The 27,111-nt window shown below is 35.1% G+C and overlaps 1 protein-coding gene across 1 annotated transcript; it reads right to left on the reverse strand.

Moving 5' to 3' along the window:
* Positions 1-2,373: 2,373 nt before the first annotated feature.
* LOC113295371 lies at positions 2,374-3,291 on the reverse strand. The gene has a single exon (XM_026543709.1). The coding sequence runs from the start codon at positions 3,289-3,291 to the stop codon at positions 2,374-2,376; it is 918 nt and encodes a 305-aa protein (XP_026399494.1).
* Between the last annotated feature and the right edge of the window lie 23,820 nt (positions 3,292-27,111).

The following is a 27,111-nucleotide window of genomic DNA, read 5'->3' on the forward strand; positions in this document are numbered from 1 at the left end:
GTTTTGTCAAGTTGCAAATTGGCAGAACTCACATGCATATCTATTGCTAGATTAGAGTTTATTATACGTAAACGTGATAAATTTCTGATTGCAAGTAGCGTAATTGTGAATATTGCTTGTAGTGGTACATTCTAGTAATCACAAGTGAGTCATAACCTTTGTTAAATCGGATTAGTACTTTTACACGTTCGATTGCTTTGATTGGCCTGATTTCATGGAACTTAGTGCACCTAGGAAATTAAACTTGATTAGTGCTTTTACACGTTAGGTTGTTCTCTTAGGTAGAATTCATATTCGCATATTTTAATGTGTTTGTTGATGACAAAAGAAAATTAGCGGGGTATTCTTGCGATCAAGGTATGCTAAGGCCTTTGATAATAAGAGATTAAATATCAATCCTAGTTATTATGACAAGAGCATGTTAGTGAATGAAAACGAAATCCTTAACCAATCTTTTCACATATTTGAATTGTTTGCTTTATTTCTTTGTTTTTGTTTTTATTTTATTTCAGTATATAAAATCAGAAAACCCCCCAATTGTTATTATAGGAAACCAAAAAAACTTGACAACCTTAGTCCTCTCTGTGGGAACGATCCTTTCTTGCCCTTGCTATATTATATATTTTGAGTAGTGAGAAAGTAATTTATTTTTGACGCATACGACAGCGATCAATTCCCTAAAAAACCATCGAACCGTTTTTCCCCATCTACACCTTTATTGTTTGGAATACGAACCAGAGGAATTGTTCCAAGTACGTGACTTATTACAGGTCGGAGGCGTGGGATTACAGACGGAACTAGGTGAACTATAGGTTTAGTTGCTTGGTCTCAACTATACGAAGTTGGTTTGATTTTGTATAGCGGCTTAATCCTGAGAGTATTCAATTCTGGACAAGTTCCCGGGGTTTTCTGCATTTGCGATTTCCTCGTTAACAAAATCTTGCTGTGTCATTTACTTTTATTTTCCGCAATTATAATTGTTATTATTATAATTTAAAGTAAATTACACAAACGTTAATTCCTATTTACTTGATAGTAATCTTATTGTGTTTGGTTAAGTCCGAACCTCTTATCAAGTAAACATACTTCGTTGTTGTATTATCTCGATCTCATATCCATAGACGATCACACGAAGTGTGAACCGATTAGTTGTATTGTTTCGATTCAGTCCATAGACAATCAGTTTCGGAGAAAGGACTTATAGGTGGAAAAGTTTTAGATTGATGTATATTTGGGTACCCTCTTCTTTTCATCATCCACGAACACATGGAACTCCCACTTACCATCCACAATAAAATGAGCCACAACAACATTATTGTTAAAATTAATAATGGAAAGGGTATTTTATTCTATCCACTCTTCTAACTTGCCCTTAGGGTGCCAACAATCATTCATCATATTTGTGCTACTCCCATCCCCCAAAATAACCCGAATATGCTCTTAGCCAACTCTCTATGATCAAGTATTCTTCTTCATCACCAAGATGAGTCATCAGGGATATCCATAGTCCAAAAATCTTGATATTTTATCAAATTCCCCTTAACCTAATCTGTCCAAATTGTGACCTTTCCTAAGACCAAATCCCAAATATGCATTAAATTGGCAGCCACATTTGTAAGCTGTAAGTCTTTAATCCCTAAACCTCCACAATCATAAGGTTTACAACAATTTTCCAGCTAATAGGATTAAATTTCTTTCCCAAATCAGGATCATCCCAAAGAAATCTTTTGAAAATAGACTTAAGCTCTTTTATGGCTCTTTTAGGTAAGATAAAACAGGAAAGCCAGAAGTACACCATTCTATTCAAAACATCTTTAATCAAAAGAACTCTACCAGGAAAAGCAAGGAATTTGGCTTTCCAATCCTTAACTCTCATTCTAATCTTTTCAAGTAGGGGAATGCAATCCTTATAAGAAAGTCTAGCAGATAAAAGAGGAAACCCTAAGTATCTTACAGGCTGATCACCAACAGAACAATCAAGCTCTTGGACAATCAGGTTAAGAGTGGCATCATCAATAGCAGAGTGAAACAAAGAAGTCTTATGTCTATTCATTTCTAAACCAGTACAGTTGCTAAATTTAACTAAGTAATCATTTAGAGTGGAAGCAGTAGTAAGGGTACCTTTGAAAAAAATCAGAATGTCATCTGCAAAGCACAGGTGAGTGAGATTTATGATCTTGCATCTTGGGTGGAGACTAAACTTCTTCTGCTGCACTTGATGGAGGGAATATAGCTGAAAATTTCCATAACCAGGAAAAATAGGTAAGGTGGTAAGGGACAACCCTGTCTTAAACCTCTCTTGGCTCCAAAAAAAACATAAGGAGAACCATTTGCCAAAATAGAGAATTTTTAAGTAGTGATGCAAAGATTAATCTACTCTATAAAATCATCAGGAAAACCCATATTCTTTAACACATAAAAAATGGCATCCCAGCTAACAGTGTCATAAGCCTTCTTCAAGTCTATCTTCAAAGCACATCTAGGTGATCCCCTTTTCCTATCATAGTTTCTCACAATTTCATGAGCCACCATGATATTGTCTTGAATAGCCCTTCCATAAATAAAATCAGACTGGTTAGAACTAATAAGACCACTTAACACCTTTTTCATTCTAAGAGAGAGAATTTTAGTAATGCACTTGTACACTACATTGCAGCAAGAAATAGGTCTGAAGTTAGTAACTATAGTAGGATTCTCTTTCTTAGCCACCAAAGTTATGAAAGTACTATTGACTTCTTTTAACAGTTTCGACTTATCAAAGAAATTCTTCACAGCCGATACAAAATCATCTCCCACAATACTCCAGCAAGCTTTGAAAAAATGACCTGAGAGCCCATATGGTCCAGGGGATTTACTGGAACCAATAGTATCCAAAGCCTCCACAATCTCCTCCCTAGTAAGTTGTTTAACTAAATATTCTACATCATCCTGTTGAATACAAGCACCAAAATTAATATCAATAAAGGGATCCACAGAAGTAACACCATTCTTTTCTCCAAAGAGGTTAATATAGAAATCAACAAACTCTTTAGCTATATCTTGATCCTCCTCTAATTTCTCATTAACATTATTATATAAAGCTAAAATATTGTTCTTAGATATTCTGACTTTCAAAGAATTATGAAAAAAGGAAGAGTTAGTATCTCCTAAATTCAGCCATTGGATTCTAGACTTTTGATTAACAGCAGATTCTTCAAATTTTGCAAGTCTGACATACTCATAGACATAGTCTCTTTCTCTACTTGCAAGATCTTGATTAAGAGGATCAGATTGGAGTTGAGCTTGAGACATTTGCATATTCTCCTTTGCTTGAAGAGCTTGCTCAGAAACATTTTTAAATTTCCTTTTCTTCCAAACTTGAGCTTAGTAACTAGCTGGATCATGGGATTACCTCTAACTTGAATCTTCCAAGCTTGATTAACAATATCCAAAAATTTATCATCTTCAATTAAAAAATTATAAAATCTAAAAGGGGGTGGCCCATATTTCCTCTTTTCAAAAACTGAAACAACAGCAAGAGAATGATGTGAAATGCCCGGAACCAAGAATTCAGCCTGAGACAGTTGAAACCGTTGTAATCATTTCAAATTTATCATTACTCTGTCAATGTTTGATCTAACAATATCTCCATTCTGTTGACAATTTGACCATGTGTAGAAGCAACCAGAGAAAGATAAATCTATTAAATAAGCATTCTGGACACATTCAGAAAAATCTTGATAATGAAAAGGCATAATACTTGCCCCACCAACCTTATCAGAAGGATGAAGTAAAGAGTTAAAATCCCCTAAACAATCCAAGGAATATTGTTCACACCAACAAAAGAAGTAATATAATTCCATAAACTCCTTCTAGTAATATAATAGTTATCACCATAGACAAAAGTAAGAACAAAATTCATATGTGAGGAAATGGCAACATCCAGAAACATGGCTTGAAGACTAGAATGAATTAAAGTAATTGTAATCACAGTAGGGTTCCAACAAACCCAAATTCTACCAATAAAATCAACAACATCATTATCTAAAATTCCAAGAAGGAATTTTTTTTATTCCTAATCCAATTTTTATTTAACTCTTGAACATGAGTTTCAAGGAGCCCTAGAACAGAGAGCTCATTATTTCTAATTAAATTTTTAACTTCAGACTGTTTTAGAGGGTCATTGGGCCCCCTAATATTCCAACTACCTACCTTAAACATTATTTAGGTCTGGAAGAAGAAACAATATCTCTAGCAGATTTTTTCAAATATGTCATCTTAGGAAGAAGATTAGCATTGACATCATTAAGAGCAATCCTTTTTTGAAAATGACCTCTTGCACCAATTTGCCCTTCTTGTAAGTCAATATCATCTTTATTCAAGTTTTCCTTATTAAAACTTTGACCATCTTCAATACTCCCTTCAGTATGTGTATCTAAGAGAATAAACTTATTATTCTTTAGTGAAGTATGATGATCCACTTGTTGGATAATTGGCTCTGCATTTAAGACTGGGCTGTTAAAATCAATATGAACTACATCATTTCCCTCCTTCATAATGTCTGGATGACCCTTATCTTGATCATCCATCTCTTCTTCAGAAGTATAAGAACCAGTCTCCCTAGGATCCCTTGCTCTTTTAGAAGTTTTAGTAATCCAACCATCCTCATCCATCGTAGTAACAGACTTTTTAGGAACCCACTTTTGCACCACCAGAGGAACAGGTTTTGCTTGCTTCTTAGGACACTTAGCTAAAGAATGACCAAAAAAAGTACACTCTGTGCACCTAGTAGGTTTCCAAGTATACTCCACTTCGACCTCCACAGTATCCTTTCCATCTATAATGAGAGGAATAGAGCTAGGAAATTCACAATCATCGATAATTTCCACGCACACTCTAGCATAACTCATTCTAATCCTATTGAGAGTTTGTTTATCCATCATAATAGGCACTCCAATATTACTATAGATCATTCCCAATCCAAAAGCATTCCACATATAAAGAGGTACTTGTCTCAAATTCACCCAGACAGGAACTGAGTGCAATTCAGCAACATCTTCTTCAATATTTTTATACCAAGGTCTAACAAAGAAGAATTGTTATGAAATAAATAAAGCACCATATTAAATCGCAATTCTACGATCCTCATCATTATCAAATTCAAAAATAAACATATTATCACCATTGATGGTAAGATTGAAATTACCTTTTAGCTTCCATGCCCAAGAAACAAAATTCCTGGACAAATAATAAGAAAATATCTTACCCACAAAGAACCCAACCACCATATTCTCACAGCGATTAATTTTCTTCTCAAAAGTTATTGTAGATACCTGAGTAATAATTCTTTTTCCATCTTCAAACTTAGGAGGAAAAACGGAATATCTGCTTCAGGAACAAGATCCTTCTGTTTATCAAAGAAAGAAGCCCAAGCTTTCGAAGGAGCCAATTTAAGAGGTGGGGATTTCTCAAATCCAGGAGGAACTTCAGGATCCAAAACCTTAGATCCAACAAAATCAGGAATAGGTTTCACAAAAGCTTCCCTAACAGAGCCCTTTATCCTTTGGGGAGACGAAGATAGAGGCTGAGAAACTTGTGAAACCATTGAAAAAATACTCTCAAACCCTAGAAATTACTCGAGAGAAGAACAGATCCAGAAAAAAGATGAAGAAAATGGAAGAAAAACTCAGTTTGACCAATGGTCAAAATCGCTCGGCTAAAGTCAACCTCCGTGTTGTAAACTTATTGCCATTTGGGTAGCCATGTTCCTCGTGTTGTTCGTAGAAAAATTTGAGCACATATAATTTTATCCATTCAATTAAGAGAAATAAGATTGAACTCCAAAATGTTGAGAATTTAATGTTTGCTCACATCAATCTTCTACAAAAGGATCGGAGAAAGTGGAATGTGAGATATTAGTATAGATGCATTTGATCAACTTGACAATGTGAGAGAACTTGAAGTAGGAAATATTTCATTAGACGAGCAAGAACTAGAAACTGTGATATTTAATGAAGATAGTTATATATTTGATGGGTGAGCGAGATGTGAGATAGTTTTTATCTATCTTTTTTTTTTATATTTCCAAATAGTACATATCAGATTTTTTTGTGTGTGATATTTTCATTAGAATCAATATTATTATATAAACCATTTTTTTAAATAATTATACATATCCCACCGTATTTCGTATCCCCATTTTTTTCAAAATTTACGAATCCCCATGTCGGTATCGCCGTATCAGTATCGGTGCATCAGAGCATGGTACTCGATTATCCTCGGGTTGCTGTGGATGGCTACTTTATTTTCTCGAGTCAGTCATCCCCTCTTGCATGCTAGTTCCTGATACTGTTCGGTTCCTCAGAATCCTGCCAGTCCCCGAAGTGCTGGCCATCGGTTCGGGTCCACTTTCTCCTCCGAGAGCTTTACCTACGTCAGCAAACATACAACACCTCACTTTGAACTGTTTCGAAAAGGTTTTATAAGTACAGTAAAAAGATTCTGTCATTTTAACATTGTGCAGACACGAGTACGATTCCTCTATTTTTGTCACGCTGAACTCAGCAAACCAGTTTGTTTGACTACTAGGATATTTTTTGTGAAAAAAGGTTACTGATACGTCGCTTTCAGTACTCTCACTATACATTAATCATTTTTTATGCTATCATTACCTCTACCAGATATCATTACTCAGCCGTACAGATGGTTGGAAAAGTAATTTTTTAGTCGAAATTCAACGTAGTGACTTCCTTTACTGAATTTGATGACGTCACCACTCACACATGATGTTCGTGGCATGAACTGAATACAACTTTCCTTTCTTTATGGTTTCCTCAAGATCCATCAAGGATAGTTTTACCTTGTGATTCTTTTGGTTTTCCATTCAACTCTACACTCTTGAGGACTTTACAGAAAAAAGAAAAGAAATTTCTTCCAAGACGCTTAAGGAATCACACTAAGCAATGATTTTAGAAACCTAACTCAATGATTTTGAGTCGATCTACTGATGGTGATGTGATACGACAACACTATTTTCACAGGTTTCAGAGATTTTGAATCGTAACATAAGCTTTCTTAGGTGATTATTTGTTATCCAGTGAGATGAAGTTTCCTATAACTTCAACCAAACATCAGGGATGTTATCTTGGGAGCTTGTGAATCTTTCTAACAACTCAACTAGCGAAAGAACCTTGAAAAATAACATTTTCAAATAATTTTTGCTAGACACAAAGACCGAAATCAAAGCTTTTAAAAGGAACGGTAACTCCAACTTTTCAAAGATAAGAAAACAATCCCTTGAGTTCAAAAAACCCATGATTTAAACTTTATTATTCTCTGTAATTCAACTTGAAACCCTAACTCTTAATTTGGCGAAGAACACGAGAAACCCTAATTCTTCCATTCATCCTAAGAACAACTCTATAGCTTCGATTACACATCAATTTCATTATCTAATTTGAATTCTAATTCCATTTAAGAAACCCTAATTTCTCAATTACTCTTCTTCTCTGATTCAGACTTAATACTTCCATTCAAATCTTCAATCAATCAAAACCCCATCTTTAATCAGTCTCTTGGAACCTCAAATTCACTATATAATCTTCATATGAGTTTCTTCTTACAAACTATAACTCTAAATATTTCTCTACAGATATTCAAGAGTATCAATTCCATCTTTTGGATCCTCTCTGCAACTCCAGTGAAACCCTAGCTCTCAGTTCTTCATCAAAAACACTTCTAAACTTCAATTAAACAATACCCTTTGTTATTCAAACACAAAACCCATCACCAATTATTTATTATCGTACTCAAGAAACCATAAATCCTCAATCGATTTCATCTCTCAGGAACCCTAACTTCAAAAATCCTATGTTCGATTTACAACAACAACTCCATCCTCTTCATCTCGTGTTCAAACATATACAACAGCAACACTAACGATGAACTCTTGATGTTTTATCTTAAATTCTTGGTCTCAAAAACACTCGCATCTTCCCACAGAAACAAGAGCGCGAAGAACAGAGGAAAGAGGAGCAGAAGAAGAAGAAAGAAGAAAAAAATGAAAGATAAGAAGAAAATAAGAAAGAAGAATACTTATCTTCTCAATCGGTTGGGGATAAGACCAACGACAAATTATAAAGGCACCCTCCCAGTTGTTGTGGGAAGCTAGGCGGCTAACTGAATAAATGATGCCCTTCAAACAAAATTGATGATATCTTTTCTATCCGGTATCCGAATGACACATTCAAGTAGTCCATTCCGCGAAAATTTCGAGATCTATCTAATGATACTAGTTTCGTATCTAGATCGTTGTTGGATTAATTTCTAATAATTAACGTTCTTGTTAAACTAATCGAGTAATTAGCGTCTAAGACATCTATTGACTAGTCTAATAGCGTTGACGAGCTTGAGGGTTTTTACATTCTCCCCACTGATTTTTGATTTTTGATGGGTTTTAGTAAATAGGATTCGTTTCAGACTTGTGAAGGAAATGGAATTTTTAGATTTAACAAAAATATATATACAAAAATATTAACAATGGGTGAGAGGTACTGGGACTAAGGATTTGGCTGAATTCACTACACAAGGTTCATTCATATATTCTTTGACAATTAAAACTCAATAAAATTGACATAGACTCTGATTTTGCCAAGATAGATTCTTAAAACATTGATTGTAAGTCCTAAGCATGATGTATCAAAACAACTAAGCTAAGCATACATCATCAAATTAAATAACAACCAATTAATTCAAATCATATTTCAATTTTAGATTAATGCAAAAGTCATAAAAAAGAATAAAATAAATTACCCCAAGGATGAAATTCAGCCTCCTCCGTCGTCCCAGTGTTGTGTTTTAGCTCCTCATGATGAAAACACGCTCAAAATATATTTTTATAGCTTAAATGGTGTTTACAATGGAGAGAAAAGGAGAAAATGGTGTAAAACTGTAATCTGCGACGCACAAAAAGCGTCACAGAATGAACGATAAAACACAAGTGTTGCTGTTGTTTAGACTGCACTGCGACCCACGACTGTGCGTCTTAGACTTTGTTGATAAACGACTGTCCTTGCGAGTCTGTTCTTCGTGTTCTTGGTGTTCTTCATCATCAGCAGCAGCAGAAACAGAGTTTCATCAACTCTTGATTTCTGCTTCTCTGGACCTCCTCTCGACCCCAAACTCTCGACACCCTTCTAGGACACCCAGGGAACCTATTTATACCCAACAGCGACAAGAAATCACGCTCATTAACTCTCCATGATCCTCCATTACTCGGTGTTAAAAAAAAATATTTTCCGAATATTTTCTTCCCTGAAATGATTCTCCACGCGTAAACAGCTTCTGATACTCCCTTATTTAGCTTCTACACGCATCTTCAATGACTAAGTGTCATCCAAACAGGAGCAGCACACATCAAACTTGCTGAAAACCCGTGAATATCATTTTCAAACCCGTGTTGCCCTGATTTCTTCCACGTGATTATCCAGCCAAATTCAGTCGAAACAATCACCCATACCAGCTCTGTTATGATATATTACATGTTTCCACAAAGTTTCAGCGATTGAATCGCACAAAATCACGTCCAAATGCAATCGAGAAAATCTGCCAGTGAAGAGCAAATATTTTCCCGCCAAAATATTTTTTTGAATTTGTGAAGAAGGTCACCCCTTATCCAGTGGTCGCCCCTTATCCGTTGCTGGAGTCCGAATAACACATTCCCTTGGGGTGCCTTTAGTAATTTTTCTGGGTTCCTCCGGTGCATTTCTGGGGTGTCTTTAGTACTCTATCCTAGGGTATAAAACACCACTTTTCGAGCCAATTTCGCCGCAAGAGCTTATTTTTCCAAAAACATCTACAAAAACATAAAATAACACAATATGTATTTAATCGAGTCTAACAATACAGAACATTGAGAACAAAATAGACACATAAATGCGTCTATCAAATACCCCCAAACTTATTATTTGCTAGTCCTCGAGGAAAACTAATAAAAAATAAATAAAACCGAGTTAATTTCAGGAGGGTTTACCAGAGGTGTGCCCACAAAACCATTACTCCAGACCCTAGCTATCTATGCAGAACCTTGGAAGGCACTAAAGAATCTCCTTGGTTGGCATACTTATTGACTACAGGAGGAAGTACCCTGATGTGAAATTCCAATTGTTGTACACGAGTTTGCACTCAAGCATACTAAAATTCATATAAAGTGACAGAGCTCTACTCAGATAGTTTCTGGACATCATAAACCGGAGTCAACCAATCACATGGATGATTAAGAAGATGGATGTAGAGAAAAATGTGGATGATGTTGACTAAGGTGAACCTATCCTAATGGACTGAGATACTGGTCTGGACTAATATCAACACACTGGCAAATACAAGGGAACCAATGGTCGATAATCCTAACTCTAGGTCAACTCAGCTGGCATATACAAGGGTACTAGTGGTCGAATTTATTTTATTTATTCCGGTTGGTCTGGTGGTCTGGTCTCAATTCTTTTCTTTTCTTTTTTTTTTCATCTCAGTCACTCTATTTCACCCTAGTAATGGTAAAAAGAAAAAAAAAAAGTGATCAGGATTCTTTCGATGTTTCCATCACGAGGATATGGCGAAACTACCATGTTTTATTTTTCTAACACCTGAGCTCTGTGATTTTATGAATAGACTCTTTAGATGTTTCCATCTAATCAGATTGGTTCCTCAAATCCTACAACCAAAATGCTTCCATCCACTTAGATTAGTTAGTGCCAACCTTAATAAGCATAAATTTCTAGTCTCTGGAGCTTATTTATAGCAATTAAGAACTTTCTCCCATACCCCCAAACTTAAATCTAACAATGTCCTCAATGTTCTAAAGATGAAATTAAAAGCATGAACAAGGAGAAACTGTTACCAATGAAGCAAAAGAGATAAGGAAAGATATTACCGTGTCGCATGAATATTGGGTTACCTCCCAAGAAGTGCTAAGTTTAAAGTCTTCAGCCAGACTAAGCAAGGATTAGTCACCACGTAGAATCATATAGTAGTAGCCGGAATAACTGTGAGTCATCTGGATCAAAAAGTGTTACCCACAAGAAGAGGAAATTGCAACAGACCAAGAAGATACCGAACATACCCTTGCTTAAGACAACTACATTTAGTTGTGGTTCATGTTCAGGCTCTGTAAAAGGGTCTAAATAAAAGGTTTTCATCGGTTGGATTTCCTCAAAGCTAAGATCCGGTTCAGGTATTAGAGTCTGGAAAAACTCAACTAAGAACTTAGAAGCACATAACAACAACCTGAATAATTGGGGATCCTCTAAATCAATTAGATTTGACTCACAAATTTGACCATAATAATGGTCATTCTTAAGAAAATGTGTCGACCCTAATATCCTAAAGTTATTAGGTTTAGTCTCAAAACTTAATATCCGACACATCTGAAAATCATATGTTCCCACAATTGGAAGAAAAGTTTTTGGTGGGAAAACAAAGTCAATCTTGGTATCATAGCCTGGGTTAACCACATCAACCATAGGATGGGTTTCTAACAACTGAGCTTCTCTATGGACATCATTAGGTTCGGGAAAACATGTATGAAGATAATCTTGTAATATGGTTGAGGCATAAACGTCAAGTCCTACACGAGGGAACTTTCTATGAGTTAAAGCACATGGAGAATGATAATCACCCCCAAACTTAGAGTTTTCCGTGTCTCTAGAAAGACTAGTCACATCTTCCCTAATTTCTAGGTCATCAGATTCCTGGAAATGGTCAATTGATTCTTCTAAGTCAGGTTCATCCTCACTCATCTCTACGAGTTTATCTTCTTCGTCTAAGACTATTGTTTCTAAATCGCTAGACTTTAAAACATTATTCTCAGAATAAACTCGTTCCTCTAAATCATTATCAGCTTTGTAAACAGGAAATACTACATCGTCTAAAACGAGGGTATCTCTAGTCAAATCCTCGTCCTTTTGAATAGGTGAATAATTATTAAAATTATTTGGATTTGAACTAGAAATAATATTATCATTGTAAAGATCAATTGGAGTAACCATTTCCTACATAAGTATGATTCTTCATCAACACTATCCTTATCATAATAACATGAAAAAGATCGAACCTCATCAAAACAAGTAGTGTTACCAATTATAACCTCGTCATCTTGATTATGCAAATAACTATCCTCATTTTTAAGGGTATTATTGGAAATACTATATTGGAAAGTAAGATTATTTCGAGAAAGTATTTCGTTCGTCTCAGCCATCAGCTTGAGGGATTCCTCTATAGAAAGTTCACTCATTATTGTAGTTCTTTCGTCTATAATTACACTATTCATCTCAGCTAACTTACGCGTCGACTCAGCTAACTCCCTGAGGGACTCTTCTAAAGGAGGAATAGGAACAGAGGGATCATAAAAAGGACTACTTTTCAATAGTTTGATTGTATCCTCTAGAGACAATAATCTTCTTGCTCGTAAGACTGATGCATGTGTGGATAGTAATTGGGCTCACCAGGGTATGACCCATATCCTTCCAAAGGATGGCGTTCCCAACCACTATTCCCAACATGGTCATAAAAAGGATGATGTCCATATTCAAATTCAGGTCGATAATCATTGTATTGGCTTCTATCATACCAGTTCGACATTCTTAATTGCAAGGGAATTCTACACAATCACAAACAAGGCTGACTCGACCAAATCAAACCTATAAAATATAGCAAACAACAAGCATGATGGCTTCACTTAGATTGTTTCTAGACCAGCTTCTAATCCTTCGAAAGGGAATTCGTTACAATTTAAGCAAACCCCTCTGGAATCAATCCGAGTCAAAGTAAGTTGAATTGAGGCGAGGGAAGCTCAGTGGAGCTTTGATACCCAAGGCTTCACCGTTATCACAAGGCGGCGCAGTCACGCATTCAGTTCACAGAAACCATCATGAACTTCGAAGTATGCTAAAAGAGTAACCAATATTTTTCGAACGACTTTCCTACTAAGCTCGTTACCCTATAGGTCTCGTTCTAGTCAAAATTTTAAGCTTAGGTTCGCGTTTGGTTTCGTTTTCCTAAAGCGGGCAAGACGGAAACGGTGATGAAATCCGAGTCCTTATCTTAATTTGGCCAGGCCTTTACCTTTACCAGGAAATTAAAACAACCGTATTCAAATCCTCAGCATATATTCACCTTAAGGCATACAATAAACCCGCTGACAGGGGATTCACGGGTGTTTCGAAAGCTTACCTCCCGTACCAGACAGGCGCAGAACCGCTGAAGTCGACTCGGGCCACGACTCCTATGTCATGTGCGAACCCGAGGGGCCGAGACGATATTGTAATCGTCGTCCTTCCCTGCAAACAGTTTTATATTTAATGTACCCTTCCTTAGGGTTTAAAATAAAATAAAATAATTGTCCAAGTCCAAAGTCCAAATAAATTGCAAAAGAAAAGAAATACAAAAAAATAATAATAATAATAATAATTACAAAAAATGGAAGGTCTCTAAAAAAATAATAAATAAATAAATAAATTCTCTCTCTTTTTTTTTTTTAATTTTTCTTTCGCTTTTTTTTTTGCTTTGTCTTTTTCCTTCTCTTTTAGCTTTAAGCTTTGATTCCAAGTCTTTAGTATCCAACTTCAAACCTGTAATACAAAGACACACCCAAAGAAACGTAAAAAGAACAAATGAAATAAAAAAAAAAACCTTAAAATTCTACCTAAGCACAAATCCGCGATTTTTGATTTTTGATGGGGTTGTAGTAAATAGGATTCGTTTCAGACTTGTGAAGGAAATGGAACTTTTAGATTTAATAAAAATATATATACAAAAATATTAACAATGGGTGAGAGGTACTGGGACTAAGGATTTGGCTGAATTCACTACACAAGGTTCATTCATATATTCTTTGACAATTAAAACTCAATAAAATTAACATAGACTCTGATTTTGCCAAGATAGATTCTTAAAACATTGATTGTAAGTCCTACGCATGATGTATCAAAACAACTAAGCTAAGCATACATCATCAAATTAAATAACAACCAATTAATTCAAATCATATTTCAATTTTAGATTAATGCAAAAGTCATAAAAAAGAATAAAATAAATTACCCCAAGGATGAAATTCAGCCTCCTCCGTCGTCCCAGTGTTGTGTTTTAGCTCCTCATGATGAAAACACGCTCAAAATATATTTTTATAGCTCAAATGGGGTTTACAATGGAGAGAAAAGGAGAAAATGGTGTAAAACTGTAATCTGCGATGCACAAAAAGCGTCACAGAATGAACGATAAAACACAAGTGATGCTGTTGTTTAGACTGCACTGCGACCCACGGCTGTGCGTCTTAGACTTTTTTGATAAACGACTGTCCTTGCGAGTCTGTTCTTCGTGTTCTTGGTGTTCTTCGTCAGCAGCAGCAGCAGAAACAAAGTTTCATCAACTCTTGATTTCTGCTTCTCTGGACCTCCTCTCGACCCCAAACTCTCGACACCGTTCTAGGACACCGAGGGAACCTATTTATACCCAACAGCGACAAGAAACCACGCTCATTAACTCTCCATGATCCTCCATTACTCGGTGTTAAAAGAAAATATTTTCCGAATATTTTCTTCCCTGAAATGATTCTCCACGCGTAAACAGCTTCTGATACTCCCTTATTTAGCTTCTACACGCATCTTCAATGACTAAGTGTCATCCAAACACGAGCAGCACACATCAAACTTGCTGAAAATCCGTGAATATCATTTTCAAACCCGTGTTTCCATGATTTATTCCACGTGATTATCCATCCAAATTCAGTCGAAACAATCACCCATACCAACTCTGTTATGATATATTACATGTTTCCACAAAGTTTCAGCGATTGAATCGCACAAAATCACGTCCAGATGCAATCGAGAAAATCTGCCAGTGAAGAGCAAATATTTTCCCGCCAAAATATTTTTTTGAATTTGTGAAGAAGGTCACCCCTTATCCAGTGGTCGCCCCCTTATCCGTTGTTGGAGTCCGAATAACACATGTCCCTTGGGGTGCCTTTAGTAATTTTTCTGGGTTCCTCTGGTGCATTTATGGGGTGTCTTTAGTACTCTATCCTAGGGTGTAAAACACCACTTTTCGAGCCAATTTTGCCGCAAGAGCTTATTTTTCCAAAAACATCTACAAAAACATAAAATAACACAATAAGTATTTAATCGAGTCTAACAATACAGAACATTGAGAACAAAATAGACACATAAATGCGTCTATCACCCACCTTATTCATTTTCGTCCTCGAAAATCAAGCCATCCTTCTGGTCTTCAAAAAAAACTCTCCACCTTATAGAATACTCCTATCTCGTATCTATGCGCAAACAACATAAAACAAAGCACAAACCTATATGGCTTTCTAAGATTTTAAATTTGTAGCTCTAGGTTCAACTATGTTGATTCAGTTTCTATCAAATAAGGAAATTTAAGTTCCATACATTAATTTCTATCTTATAGAATACTTGTCTCTAATACAAGGGATTCTAGTTGAATTTATAATTATCGATTTTCTAAAAGATCTAAATCATACTAGACTTCTATGATTGGTCATCTCTGAATGCAGTTGCCCTGTCAAGGTTGGCCATGCCCAACAATACCTTCCTACGAACAGAGAAAACACAACCTTCACTACTCTCCAGTGCTAGATTACCTAAGTATTAAGTTATTAAAATTAATTGGTCTCTAAACTTTTATCATAACATTTAAGAAATCTAATCATCAAAATGTATTTTATTTTATTTACCATTATTATTATTGTTATTTATTTACTTTATCATTACAAGTAATCTAAATTCGATTCTCGTCAATTTATAATATCTGACATTTTAACTTTAGTGTGATGTCATATATAAATTTTCCAAATATAATCTACAATAAATTTCGTACTAGCCTAATTATTCGAATGTTATTATCTCTACTTCAGGTACAATATTTGTTCCATTTTAGAAATTTACTGGATCATTCGTTAGAATAAAGATAATTTCGGTACATTTTTTTTTCACCCTTTTGCGTCCCTAACAAGTCTCATATTAACCGTCTGGTTTAAACGCAAAATATTTATTCTTAATTTTTCATTAGTTTAATTTACAAAACTTAATCGTAGATAAGCGTTACCAAATTTTTTCCATAATTATTTAATCATTATTATTATTATTATTTTCGTTATATATCCTTTTTGAAATTTTAATTAAGTTTAATATGGTACTAATTGGTAAACGCTAACATTCCTTTATTAAAACTACTATTACTATCATTATCATCTATAATTACCATATTAATATTTTTATTATTAACATCGGTGGTCGAATTATTATTCCAACTACTCTCCCAAATGTTATTGAGTCCCAATAATATTATTAATATTTATGTGATTGTAAATTATTGACCCTACGTATAAGTCAAGGTGCTTAATAAGTCTATAATACTAATCTCACTATTTATTTATTTATTTTTAATATTGGATTGTCTACGTGTTTATACTTTTAGACTAATTACTCTCTAATCTTTATTAGCTAAATTTATTGGTGTACCCTACAATTTTTACTTCACTACATACACAAACAAATAAATCAATCAAATAATTATTTTAATTATTGATGGTTTTTAGTGATTAAGATTTATCTCACAAACCAACCCAGTTCTAAACTAAACTATTTCACTAACTGGCACTGGCTATTTCAATCTATTCCCATGTAAGATCTAATAGTGAGTTCTGATACCAACAATGTAGCGCCGCCTAAGCTAGCAGCTGACTAATCCAAGAGATTAACTAAATAAAGAGGCACTACGAATCTAATTCAAATACTTAAACATTCAATTAAGAAATCTGCTACAAAACTTATCCCAAAACCAACCGCGCTCAGAATGTATATACATGAACTTCTCTCAAATTATACATATACAATAGTCAATTGGTTTACATATACAATAAACAACGTAATAAACATAGCAGAAGTTAACTAATTAACGGAGTCAACACTTGTGGCTTTCGCTGCGCAACTCTGATCTGTCTCCGAAAACTGAAAGTGGAAATAATTAACATTTAACTTCTAAATAATCATAAACAAGATTAAGAAAAATAATAATGTTTTCCCAGACAATAAATAGTGACCAAGTCACTGAGATACGCAAACACGAATATGGACAAGCTCTTTCTTCAAACAATGTATATTATGGTTGTGCAATTCCGAACTCGCAAATCCACACCTAATCGTAAATATGGATGTCGACAATTCCGAACTCGCAAACTATTGACCGATATAAGCATAAAAACTGAATTCATGTAGATATAAATGTGAAAGAGCATATCCTCACAGAAGTAAACAAACATGTATATGGACAAACTCCTTCTTCAAACAATGTATACTATGGTTGTGCAATTCCGAACTCGCAAATTCACACCTAATCGTAAATATGGATGTCGACAATTCTGAACTCGCAAACTGTCGACCAATATATCATAAAAGCTCTAGGTATAAATGGGAAGGAGCGTATCCTATATACCACAAGTGGAAATTCGTATTTTCCATAACAATTCATATGACAAACAAACATCACAAGTCCTTTCCAAACCATGGAAAGATTAACAAATCCACGGAAGTATAGTAATGCAATTTAAATAAAGCATGGAATGCATAGACAGACAATGCATGGTTTGTTAAATATAAACTTTTGTAAAACAAACAACAATGGTTACAAAAGAGTCAAATGTATTCCCACCTCTTTTGATGACAAGCCACACCTACTTCGAGATCCACGATCCACTGGTTCATCATTTGAATCGATCGTTGTTAATATAGACTAACTGTTAATCATACAAAAACTCTAAGAATCTAGCCAAAGAGGCTCACACAAGAAACATACAAATCTATCTAACGGTTCAAGCCCATTAGTGGTTCTCCACATCTTCATTATCCATCTCTTGCATAGCTAAGAATTTACTAATCCATTTAGATTGATTATATAGTCCATAGCTAAGTCTTATGAAAACGTATAACTTTGTAGAAGAAGCCAAAAGCTAATTTAGACTATAAGAGTCCAAAACATCAAACTAAGAATACAAGATATTAAGCCCAAGTCCACTAGACTCAGCCCATTACACAAGTGCTGACCCAACTGGGTCAACTAACGGTCAATGGAGTCAACTAACAGTCAACGTCAGGTCAAAGTCCAGGGTCAGTGGTCAAATAAGTCAAACAGAAATCGGTCAACTGAGTCAATTCGGGTCTAGACAGTCAACTCGGTGAGTCTAACCGATTCAACTCGGTCAGATACTGAGTCAGGTAAGTCATCTAGACTGACTGGAATAGCTAACAAGCCTAAACTCAAATTAGACCTCATGTCAATTCTACTTCAAAAACATTTCATTTCTATCAAACTTAAGAATTCATAAAAGATTACAAGTTCAGTTTACCTGAAATGTAGCTGCAGTCGCAAGCTTTAACTGCACCACTGACTATAATTCTATATCTACTGTTTCCAGATCACTATAGCTACAACACCACTAAGTTGCCACAGTAACAATAAAAATTTTCACTTCTTTCACAAAACAAACAACATTCTCTAACTCATTCGCCTAACCTCAACAAGCACTACTATCGAAATCGGCTACAACAACTTCATAATCACAATCTTCATAGCTGCAACAACACTCAACATCAAACACACACAACTGATTCGATCATAGTATCATTACTACTAGTAACTCCAGTTCTGCAACTCAAATACACAGACAAAGGACAACTCTATTCATTCCTATCTCTACAGCTCTGCAATCCATTACACCACTACTGCCAGCAACAATTGAACTCTTATTCTTTATGATAACCAACTTCAACCTCCACAGAATTCAAGCAACCACTGTTCCCAACATCTATTCCCTGTAATTCAACAGAGAACCTCCATTGCCAGCATCATAACTCAATCTCCAGCACTACCACTATAATCTCATACATTTCCTGAAATTCATTTTCACCAATCTCAGACACAAATAATAGACATCATAAAATAACCCCAGCCATCTTGTTTATCACAGATGCATCCAACAAATCATCTCACTAACACCAATTTCTCATTCAGATCATAACAGTTCCATATAAATCTCTGTAACTAACAATAACATCCATTTCCTTTTGCTCAACATAAATCTAACTACATATTATAGCTCAATTACCAAACACATACACTTAATCTAAGAAGCTGAGCAACTTTACTAAGACAGTTTAGGAAAACAATTACCTCAATCTGGTTTACTAAATACATTCTCCATGTGCTTCACCATTTCAATTCAGCCACCTCTAATCCAACAACACACTCTCAATTTAGTTTAGTCAACACTCAACGATCTTCACTGTTAGTACAACTCGATCTCAATCAATACTCTATTCACATCAAACCCACTTTTATCATCCTTATAGAATTTCGATTTCAATTTCATAATTCTCTGTAATTCAACTTGAAACCCTAACTCTTAATTTCGCGAAGAACACGAGAAACCCTAATTCTTCGATTCATCTTCAGAACAACTCTATAGCTTCGATTACACATCAATTTCATTATCTAATTCGAATTCTAATTCCATTTGAAACCCTAATTTTTCAATTACTCTTATTCTCTGATTCAGAGTTAATACTTCCATTCAAATCTTCAATCAATCAAAACCCCATCTTTAATCAGTCTCTTAGAACCTCAAATTCACTATCTAATCTTCATATGAGTTTCTTCTTACAAACCTTACCTCTAAATATTTCTCTATAGATCTTCAAGAGTATCAATTCCATCTTTTGGATGCTCTCTGCAACTCCAATGAAACCCTAGCTCTCAGTTCTTCATCAAAAACACTTCTAAACTTCAATTAAACAATACCCTTTGTTATTCAAACACAAAACCCGTCACCAATTACTTATTATCATACTCAAGAACCCATAAATCCTCAATCGATTTCATCTCTCAGGAACCCTAACTTCAAAAATCCTATGTTCGATTTACAACAACAACTCCATCCTCTTCATCTCGTGTTCAAACATATACAACAGCAACATTAACGATGAACTCTTGATATTTTCTCTTAAATTCCTGGTCTCAAAAACACTCGCATCTTCTCACAAAAACAAGAGTGCGAAGAACAGAGGAAAGATGAGCAGAAGAAGAAGAAAGAAGAAGAAAATGAAAGATATGAAGAAATTAAGAAAGAAGAATACTTATCTTCTCGATCGGTTGGGGATAAGACCAACGACAAACTATAAAGGCACCCTCCCAGTTGCTGTGCGAAGCTAGGCGGCTAACTGAACAAATGATTATTTTGCCCTTCAAACAAAACTGATGATATCTTTTCCATCCGGTATCCGAATGATACATTCGAGTAGTCCATTCCGCGCAAATTTCGAGATCTATCTAATGATACTAGTTTCGTATCTAGATCGTTGTTGGATTAATTTCTAATAATTAACGTCCGTGTTAAAGTAATCGAGTAATTAGCGGCTAAGACATCTCTTGACTAGTCTAATAGCGTTGACGAGTTTGAGGGTCTTTACAGATAGCTAGGGTCTGGAGTAAAATTTTTGTGGGTACACCTCTTGTATACCCTCCTGAGACTAAAACTCGTCCACTAGGACCATCTAGGGGTTTAAAGGCTTGTTGCACATGCTAAGTGCAATTGCGACGCCTGCGACAGTGAGTTAGGATTTTATTTTTCTAGATTTGATTTGCTCGAGGAATAGAAAATAATAATTTTGGGGGTATTTGATAGACACATTTTTTGTGTCTAATTTGATCTCAATACTATATATTATTGGCACTCGATTTGGTATTTATTATGGTGTTTTATGTGTTTGTAGGTATTTCTGGGCAATAAACGTTATTGGAGAAATCGGCTCGAAAAGTTGGTAAAGACACCCGGAGGACAAATGCTAAAGGGAACCAAATTACTATCGACACCCCAGCAGCAGGATAATGGGCATCTTCTTTCCAAATTCAAATCTCATGTTTTGGCGGGAAACTGTTGCAGTTGAAGAACAAATTTGGGTTTGGATTTTGGACGTGATTTTAAGAGATTCAATCACTAAACTCGATTGGCTGGACCTGTTTAGCTTAAACAGGTATGGTATGATTGTTTGGATCGATCATAATGGGTTGGATTATTGATGTGAAGCAAAACAGAGGTGGAGGATATTACGTAACTCTTTGTTGGGATTTTCAATCGATCTTATTGGAGATGTCATGGGAAAGACATGGTTTGGGTCTGTGATGATTGTACGAGATAGGTATGTCCTCCAGAATCGAACAAAAAGAAGTTTCTAAGGTTTTCTCGTTAAACAGGGAAGCTATATTATTTCAGGGATTTCTCTGTATCTATAAGAAGTTACGTGAAGGAATGGGAGAATAACACCTAATATTAGAGTATATCGAGTTTGGAAGGTTTGAGAATGAGTCAGCAAGCGTGTAAAGAAATAAAAAAAGGAAGAAATCCCGTAGCTTGACACGGGAGAGAAAAATATTCCAAAGATTTACTCGAGGTTTAGGGTCATGTAGTGTATATAAGAGCTTTGGTGAGTTTCAGAAAAGGCTGTCGAGACTTTAGGGTCGATTGGGAGGCCACAGAAGGCGTTGCAGAGAAGCTATCTACTGCTGCCGGAGAAGAAGAAGAAGAAGTTGAACAGTCGTAGACACGGTTTAAAAACATTTCTTCTCGGAAATGATTGCTAAAGGCTTTCAGCCACTGTTATTCATATTTAGCAGCTATTCCATTGTAATAGTGAACCTGTAACACTTATATCTGTTGCAAATACACTGTTTTATTTCCTCACTAATAAAAACACCTTTTTGAGTTATGGATTACTATTTTGAGCGAGTATTTGACAACATGAGCTAAACCCCAACAATGGGATGACGGAGGAAGCCATTCTCTACGCGTGTGGTAAATCTATTTGATTCATTTATGATTTTTGCACTATTTTAAATTGATTCATGATTTTTCTTAATTGATTGTGATTTTGTTTGATGATGTATGCTTGGTATTAGTGTTTTTGATACGTCATGCTTGTGATTTACATACAATCTTTTATAAAATATACCTTGGCAAAGAATAAAGAGTCAATATTTATTATTTTATGAGCTATAATTGTCTGGAATTGATAGTTGAAACACATGAATATGAGAATTGGTGGAATCTTGAGTCTCAGTACCTCTCGATACTGTGACATCTTTTGTATATTCTTTATTATTAAGTCTGAAATCTAATCTTTACAAGTATGAGCAACGAACTTTATTTTACCACTTAAAAAACTACATCATTAGAACCCCGCTTTTTCAATATCTTCTCCGTAAGATTTTCTTATATTGAGTCATACCGATTAAAATTATCTCTTTGTTCTTAACTGGAGTTGAGATTAATATATGCAGATGTTCAGAATACAAATTCATGTGATTTGTTAAGGTCCGACAAAATCCTTCTTTTTACAAAAGTAAGGTCACTCATGTTGTTCTCTTGGGAATGATATCAAATGGGGGAGAGTTCCTAAATGAACTTGTGCTTAATTGCTATATCTTTGTGGGGTGTGTGGCTGTGGAATTTAAAGGGGATGCTTGTATCTTAAATCTCCTAGATGAGATACTAAGTATTTTATACTATGTGATATCGTCTAAATTAAAGTTGATATGACCACCTTTAAGTCTTGAAGTATATTTTGTTTGAATTCATTACGTTCCCATGATTTTTGTACCTTTGCCAATTTTTATTGACAAAAAGGGAGAGAACTAATTAGTAGTTTTGTATTACATACATATGGTTTACGCATCATTATGTAATGGGGAGTAGATAAAAATCTATAGGTTTCACCTATTATGCAAAAGATGTAAGTAATGACTAAGGGGGAGAAACATATCACCGTAGTATTACTTCGAAGTTGTGATACAATTGAACTTTGGACAAGATAATAATATTATGTTTCTGTATAACGACAATTGAGAATATTTGTTTTCAAAGTTGTTATCACTATGGATCTTCAACAATAACGATGTTGAGTTGAATACGTTCATAGTCATTGCAACTTGAAGTAACGAATAATTCAAGGAGTTGAAGAAACCAAGGAAATCAAGCATGATGGATTCAAGGAGTTTTTGAGGCTTTATTTTTTAAATCCATATGTATTGATAGTTTTGTCAGTAAAATTGACAAAAGGGAAGATTGTTAAAGCATTGCTCGGTTGAACTCATAAGTGTTGATATATCAAGCTTGTTGACAAATTTAGTTGATCAAAACTATGTATTGATTTCTAGTCAATAATTAGTCAAGTATCGGATTATGATAGAAGTGTGTAGTTGAGAACCGGACATCACTGCGCTCTACCATTTGAAGTAGAAGATCAATTGAAGCATTTGGAGAACTTATTCAACAAAAGGTAAGTCAAGACTAAACCACCTATTTTTCAAGTTATATCCATCCTCATATATATAAGACTATGTCACATGACTAATTAGACTATCGTAAAATCAAGTTTATCTTAGTAATTCGTTCTCGAAATTTATATATGACTAAGCTTAATGAAGATTTGTTCATACTTGATGAATTTCGATTAAGAACAATTTATTGTTCATAATCTAAATCGTGATTCAAGATTATCATTCGAAAATATCCTGGAACAATGATATGTTTGATGTTATTTGGGAATGTTTCGAATTGATTTAGAGAAAAATACAAAACTATTGTAAATATGGATACATGACAGTATGCATACCAGTTTCACATACTGAGAAAACTGTTATAGGTCCGGAGATGAGTACATGTACCCAGTACACGTACCTGCATAGCTATAGTTCGGTAGCGATTTTTAGGTAGGCATACCCGGTATCCATATCATAAAAAGTTTGTTGCTCGTGAATCAGGAATGGTACGCATACCTGGTATGCATACCATAAAGGAACTGTTGGTTTTGAAACTGGAGTGGTATCCATACCCGGTACGCAAACGAAAAAGTTTTGTGAGCTCCTGAACTCGTTTTTGTCTTAAGGGTACACATACCTGGTACATGTACCATGACAAAAATTGTCACGAACAACATAGAGTATACGTAACTGGTACACGTTTTTGCCCTGTCGAATATTTTCAGATGCACGGAAGCAGTTGCATCACTGTCATGCGACCCATATTATTTCTTCATTACTGCCATTTCAGCCAACCTCATCTTTTTACCCTACACTTCCCAGAATTTTTCCTCCTATTCTTCATCTATGAAAAAATCATGATGACGCTTCTTTTGCAAAATCTGTACCGGTTTCTCTACCCATTTTTCAACTGGCTTCTATTCTGCTTTGTTTTCATTCATTGTAGCATGCATTTCTTCCCAGAGAAGATCGAGTTCAATATCATACAACAAGTCACTTCCTTTCTTTTGTACTTTCTCTAGATCATCCTTGGTCATCTGCGTAGTGGATGATAACCTTTCTCGTCTTTCTTTCTCTTCCAACTCTTTGAATAGTTGCTCTTCAGTCATGGGGGATTTACCCTTTCGTCTGTGTTGATCATCATCACCAGCCATTTTGATTGATTTGATTTAGAAAAATTCAGTAAACAGTAGTCTCCCTCTACAAATTTCTCTCTGAAATTATTTGCTCTCTGACTCTTTGGTTTCCCTGTTAATCCCCTAATAAACTACTCTATTAGGAATAAACTATAAATTCTTGGAGGGTCACGCCTATTCCCGAGATAAAGACTTAATCAAACACGTTCCCTAGTCTAAATGGCATCTGTTCTATCCCACTATGTCATAATGACGTGATAAACCTAGGTAAAATGGCATTTTGGTTAAGTAAAGCAGCTTTAATAACTAGAGAAAAAAGGAAAAAAATAGTTATTTCCTTCTCTTACTTGCGCGGCAGAAAGACTAGAAGAGGCGAAATAGAGAAACCCTAGGTAAGGAAATAGAAAAGAAAATTCTATACTTCTCTTATCAGATTAAATTCGAACTTACTTGTTTAATTTCATGAATAGGGGATGGGTTGTTCTTAATTTGAAATCACTATCACTAGGGTTTCAGGTATATACATTTCCTAAAACTAAAATCGTTTTCTATTATATTCTGTAAACCTAGGGTTCTGTCAATTTTAGGAGTTTTTATGATCTTGGATGGGACTTTATATCTTATCTGTGATGGAAATTGTGAAAGCACATCGATACTGTTAGGTTTTCTTTAGTTTTGTTCAGGTCTTTCATTTTTTTTATGATCATAAACCAATTTAGAGAGAGTTCATCTTGAGCATTCTCTAATAAATTCTAATAATAAGATTGTAATTTTGGGTTTGGGTTCACATGGATGATCACGTTTCCTTATGATTTCCTTATTGATTTTTGTTAGACGGTATTAATTGGTTGAAACAATTGATGTTTTATGTGAATTTTGTGATGGAAATTGTGGAATTTGGTTTAGATTGAGTTAATTTTTGTTACTAGTGGTTTTTTTATGGATTTAGGAATTAGCTTTTGTTTCTGTAAAGAGTAAAAGTTGCATTGTAGATTAAGTCGGCGTTGTAATAGAGCCGGAAAGGAGAATCTGTTATTGTATTCTCTCGATTTTGTTTTTCTTCACTTCGCAACGGTGTTCTATCATGCTAAGCAATTGGTTTAACAGGGAAGAAGGCGTATTTGAAACTCGGTGTTCGACCAGCAACGCACGTGCACTCCACTTGTAGCCTATTAGAGAACCTACTCATTCCCTACCTCCGCATACAACAAATGGCATCGTTTGATTCCACGGAAGATTTGTCAATCACCAAAGCATGGGCAGCCGAAAGTCGAGTTCTAGATCGCTCCTCGACCGAGACCTATTGGGCGAAGATACATAACAAATTTAGCCAAGATTATGGGAACCCGACAAGAAGAAGTGTTCAACAAATCAAGGATAGGCACAACATCATCCTAGATGCGGTAGCTGGGTTTTCTAAAATCAAACACCGGATATCGCATGCAAGCCACCTTAGATTTTCCCCTCTATAACTTGTACGTATCTTTATGGTTTATTCGGCACAATACTTTTTTCAATTTATATGTAACCAAATAAGTTTGTGTGTTGTTTTTGTAGCACGAAGCTGTGAAAGCGCGTTACTTAGAGGAAAAGGGGGAAGCATTCACATTTGCTGAAATTGTTTACTTCACAGAATTCATATTTTCGGAGTACCACCAGCTACGGAGTACCACCAGAACTCAATGGTGGGTGAATCGGACTTCATACTCTTATTTGGCTTCTAGATAGGAAAGGCCAATTCTCTATTAAGAGTGTCTATAATGTGTTGTCTAGTCCATCTAATACTTTTGCAGGTACTAATTCTGTTTTTCCACAGGTATGGAAAGCTTTGTGGAAGATCAATTATTTGTTTGGAAGTGTTAAAAGATATAGTCCCAACAAGATATAAACTAGCTAGATATGAAAATGATATTGAATTGCATTGCAGTTTGTGCAATCATCCTGTGGAATCCAGTAATCACATATTCCTTGAATGTGGTTATGCTAGATTTATTTGGTTGGTTTTAAATATCAGTGTTACCTTTGGTGCATGAATTACTAGACATGAGATTAATAAATTGCTAATGGTTTCAGTTTGGACTTTTTTTTTAAGCATCAGTTTGGACTATTTGATGTTCAAAGATTTTTCAGAACATAACTCCAAATAGGACAATGTCAATAGATGGCATTAATAAACTTGTGTCTCCTGGAAATAATCTTGTTTCTTCTACTAATGGGGTTGTGCAGGTGCTAAGATGGAGACCTCCTAATAATGTTTATCTGAAAATAAATTTTGATGCTTCTTTAAGTCAGATTCATTATAAAGTGGAATAGGGCTAATAGTGAGGAATTGTGCAGGTAGCTTCATTCGGCTGCAAGGACAATGCTTCAATGGAGGAATGAAGATAGAAGTTGAATATGAGGAGATGGAATGTAAGGCTATGCTGGAAGCTGTTACTCTTGCACCCTCTAAGAACTTTAATCATGTTATTTTTGAATCAAATTGTGAGACTTTAATGAAATCCATCAATGATCAAACCTATTATGTTAATTGGATGAATCAAGCTTTGGTTTTAGATATTAATTCTAATTGGACAGAACACACAAATAGAATAATGTGTTTTAGTTCACT

Source organism: Papaver somniferum, chromosome 7 (genome assembly GCF_003573695.1).
Source record: "Papaver somniferum cultivar HN1 chromosome 7, ASM357369v1, whole genome shotgun sequence".
Classification (NCBI taxonomy): domain Eukaryota; kingdom Viridiplantae; phylum Streptophyta; class Magnoliopsida; order Ranunculales; family Papaveraceae; genus Papaver; species Papaver somniferum.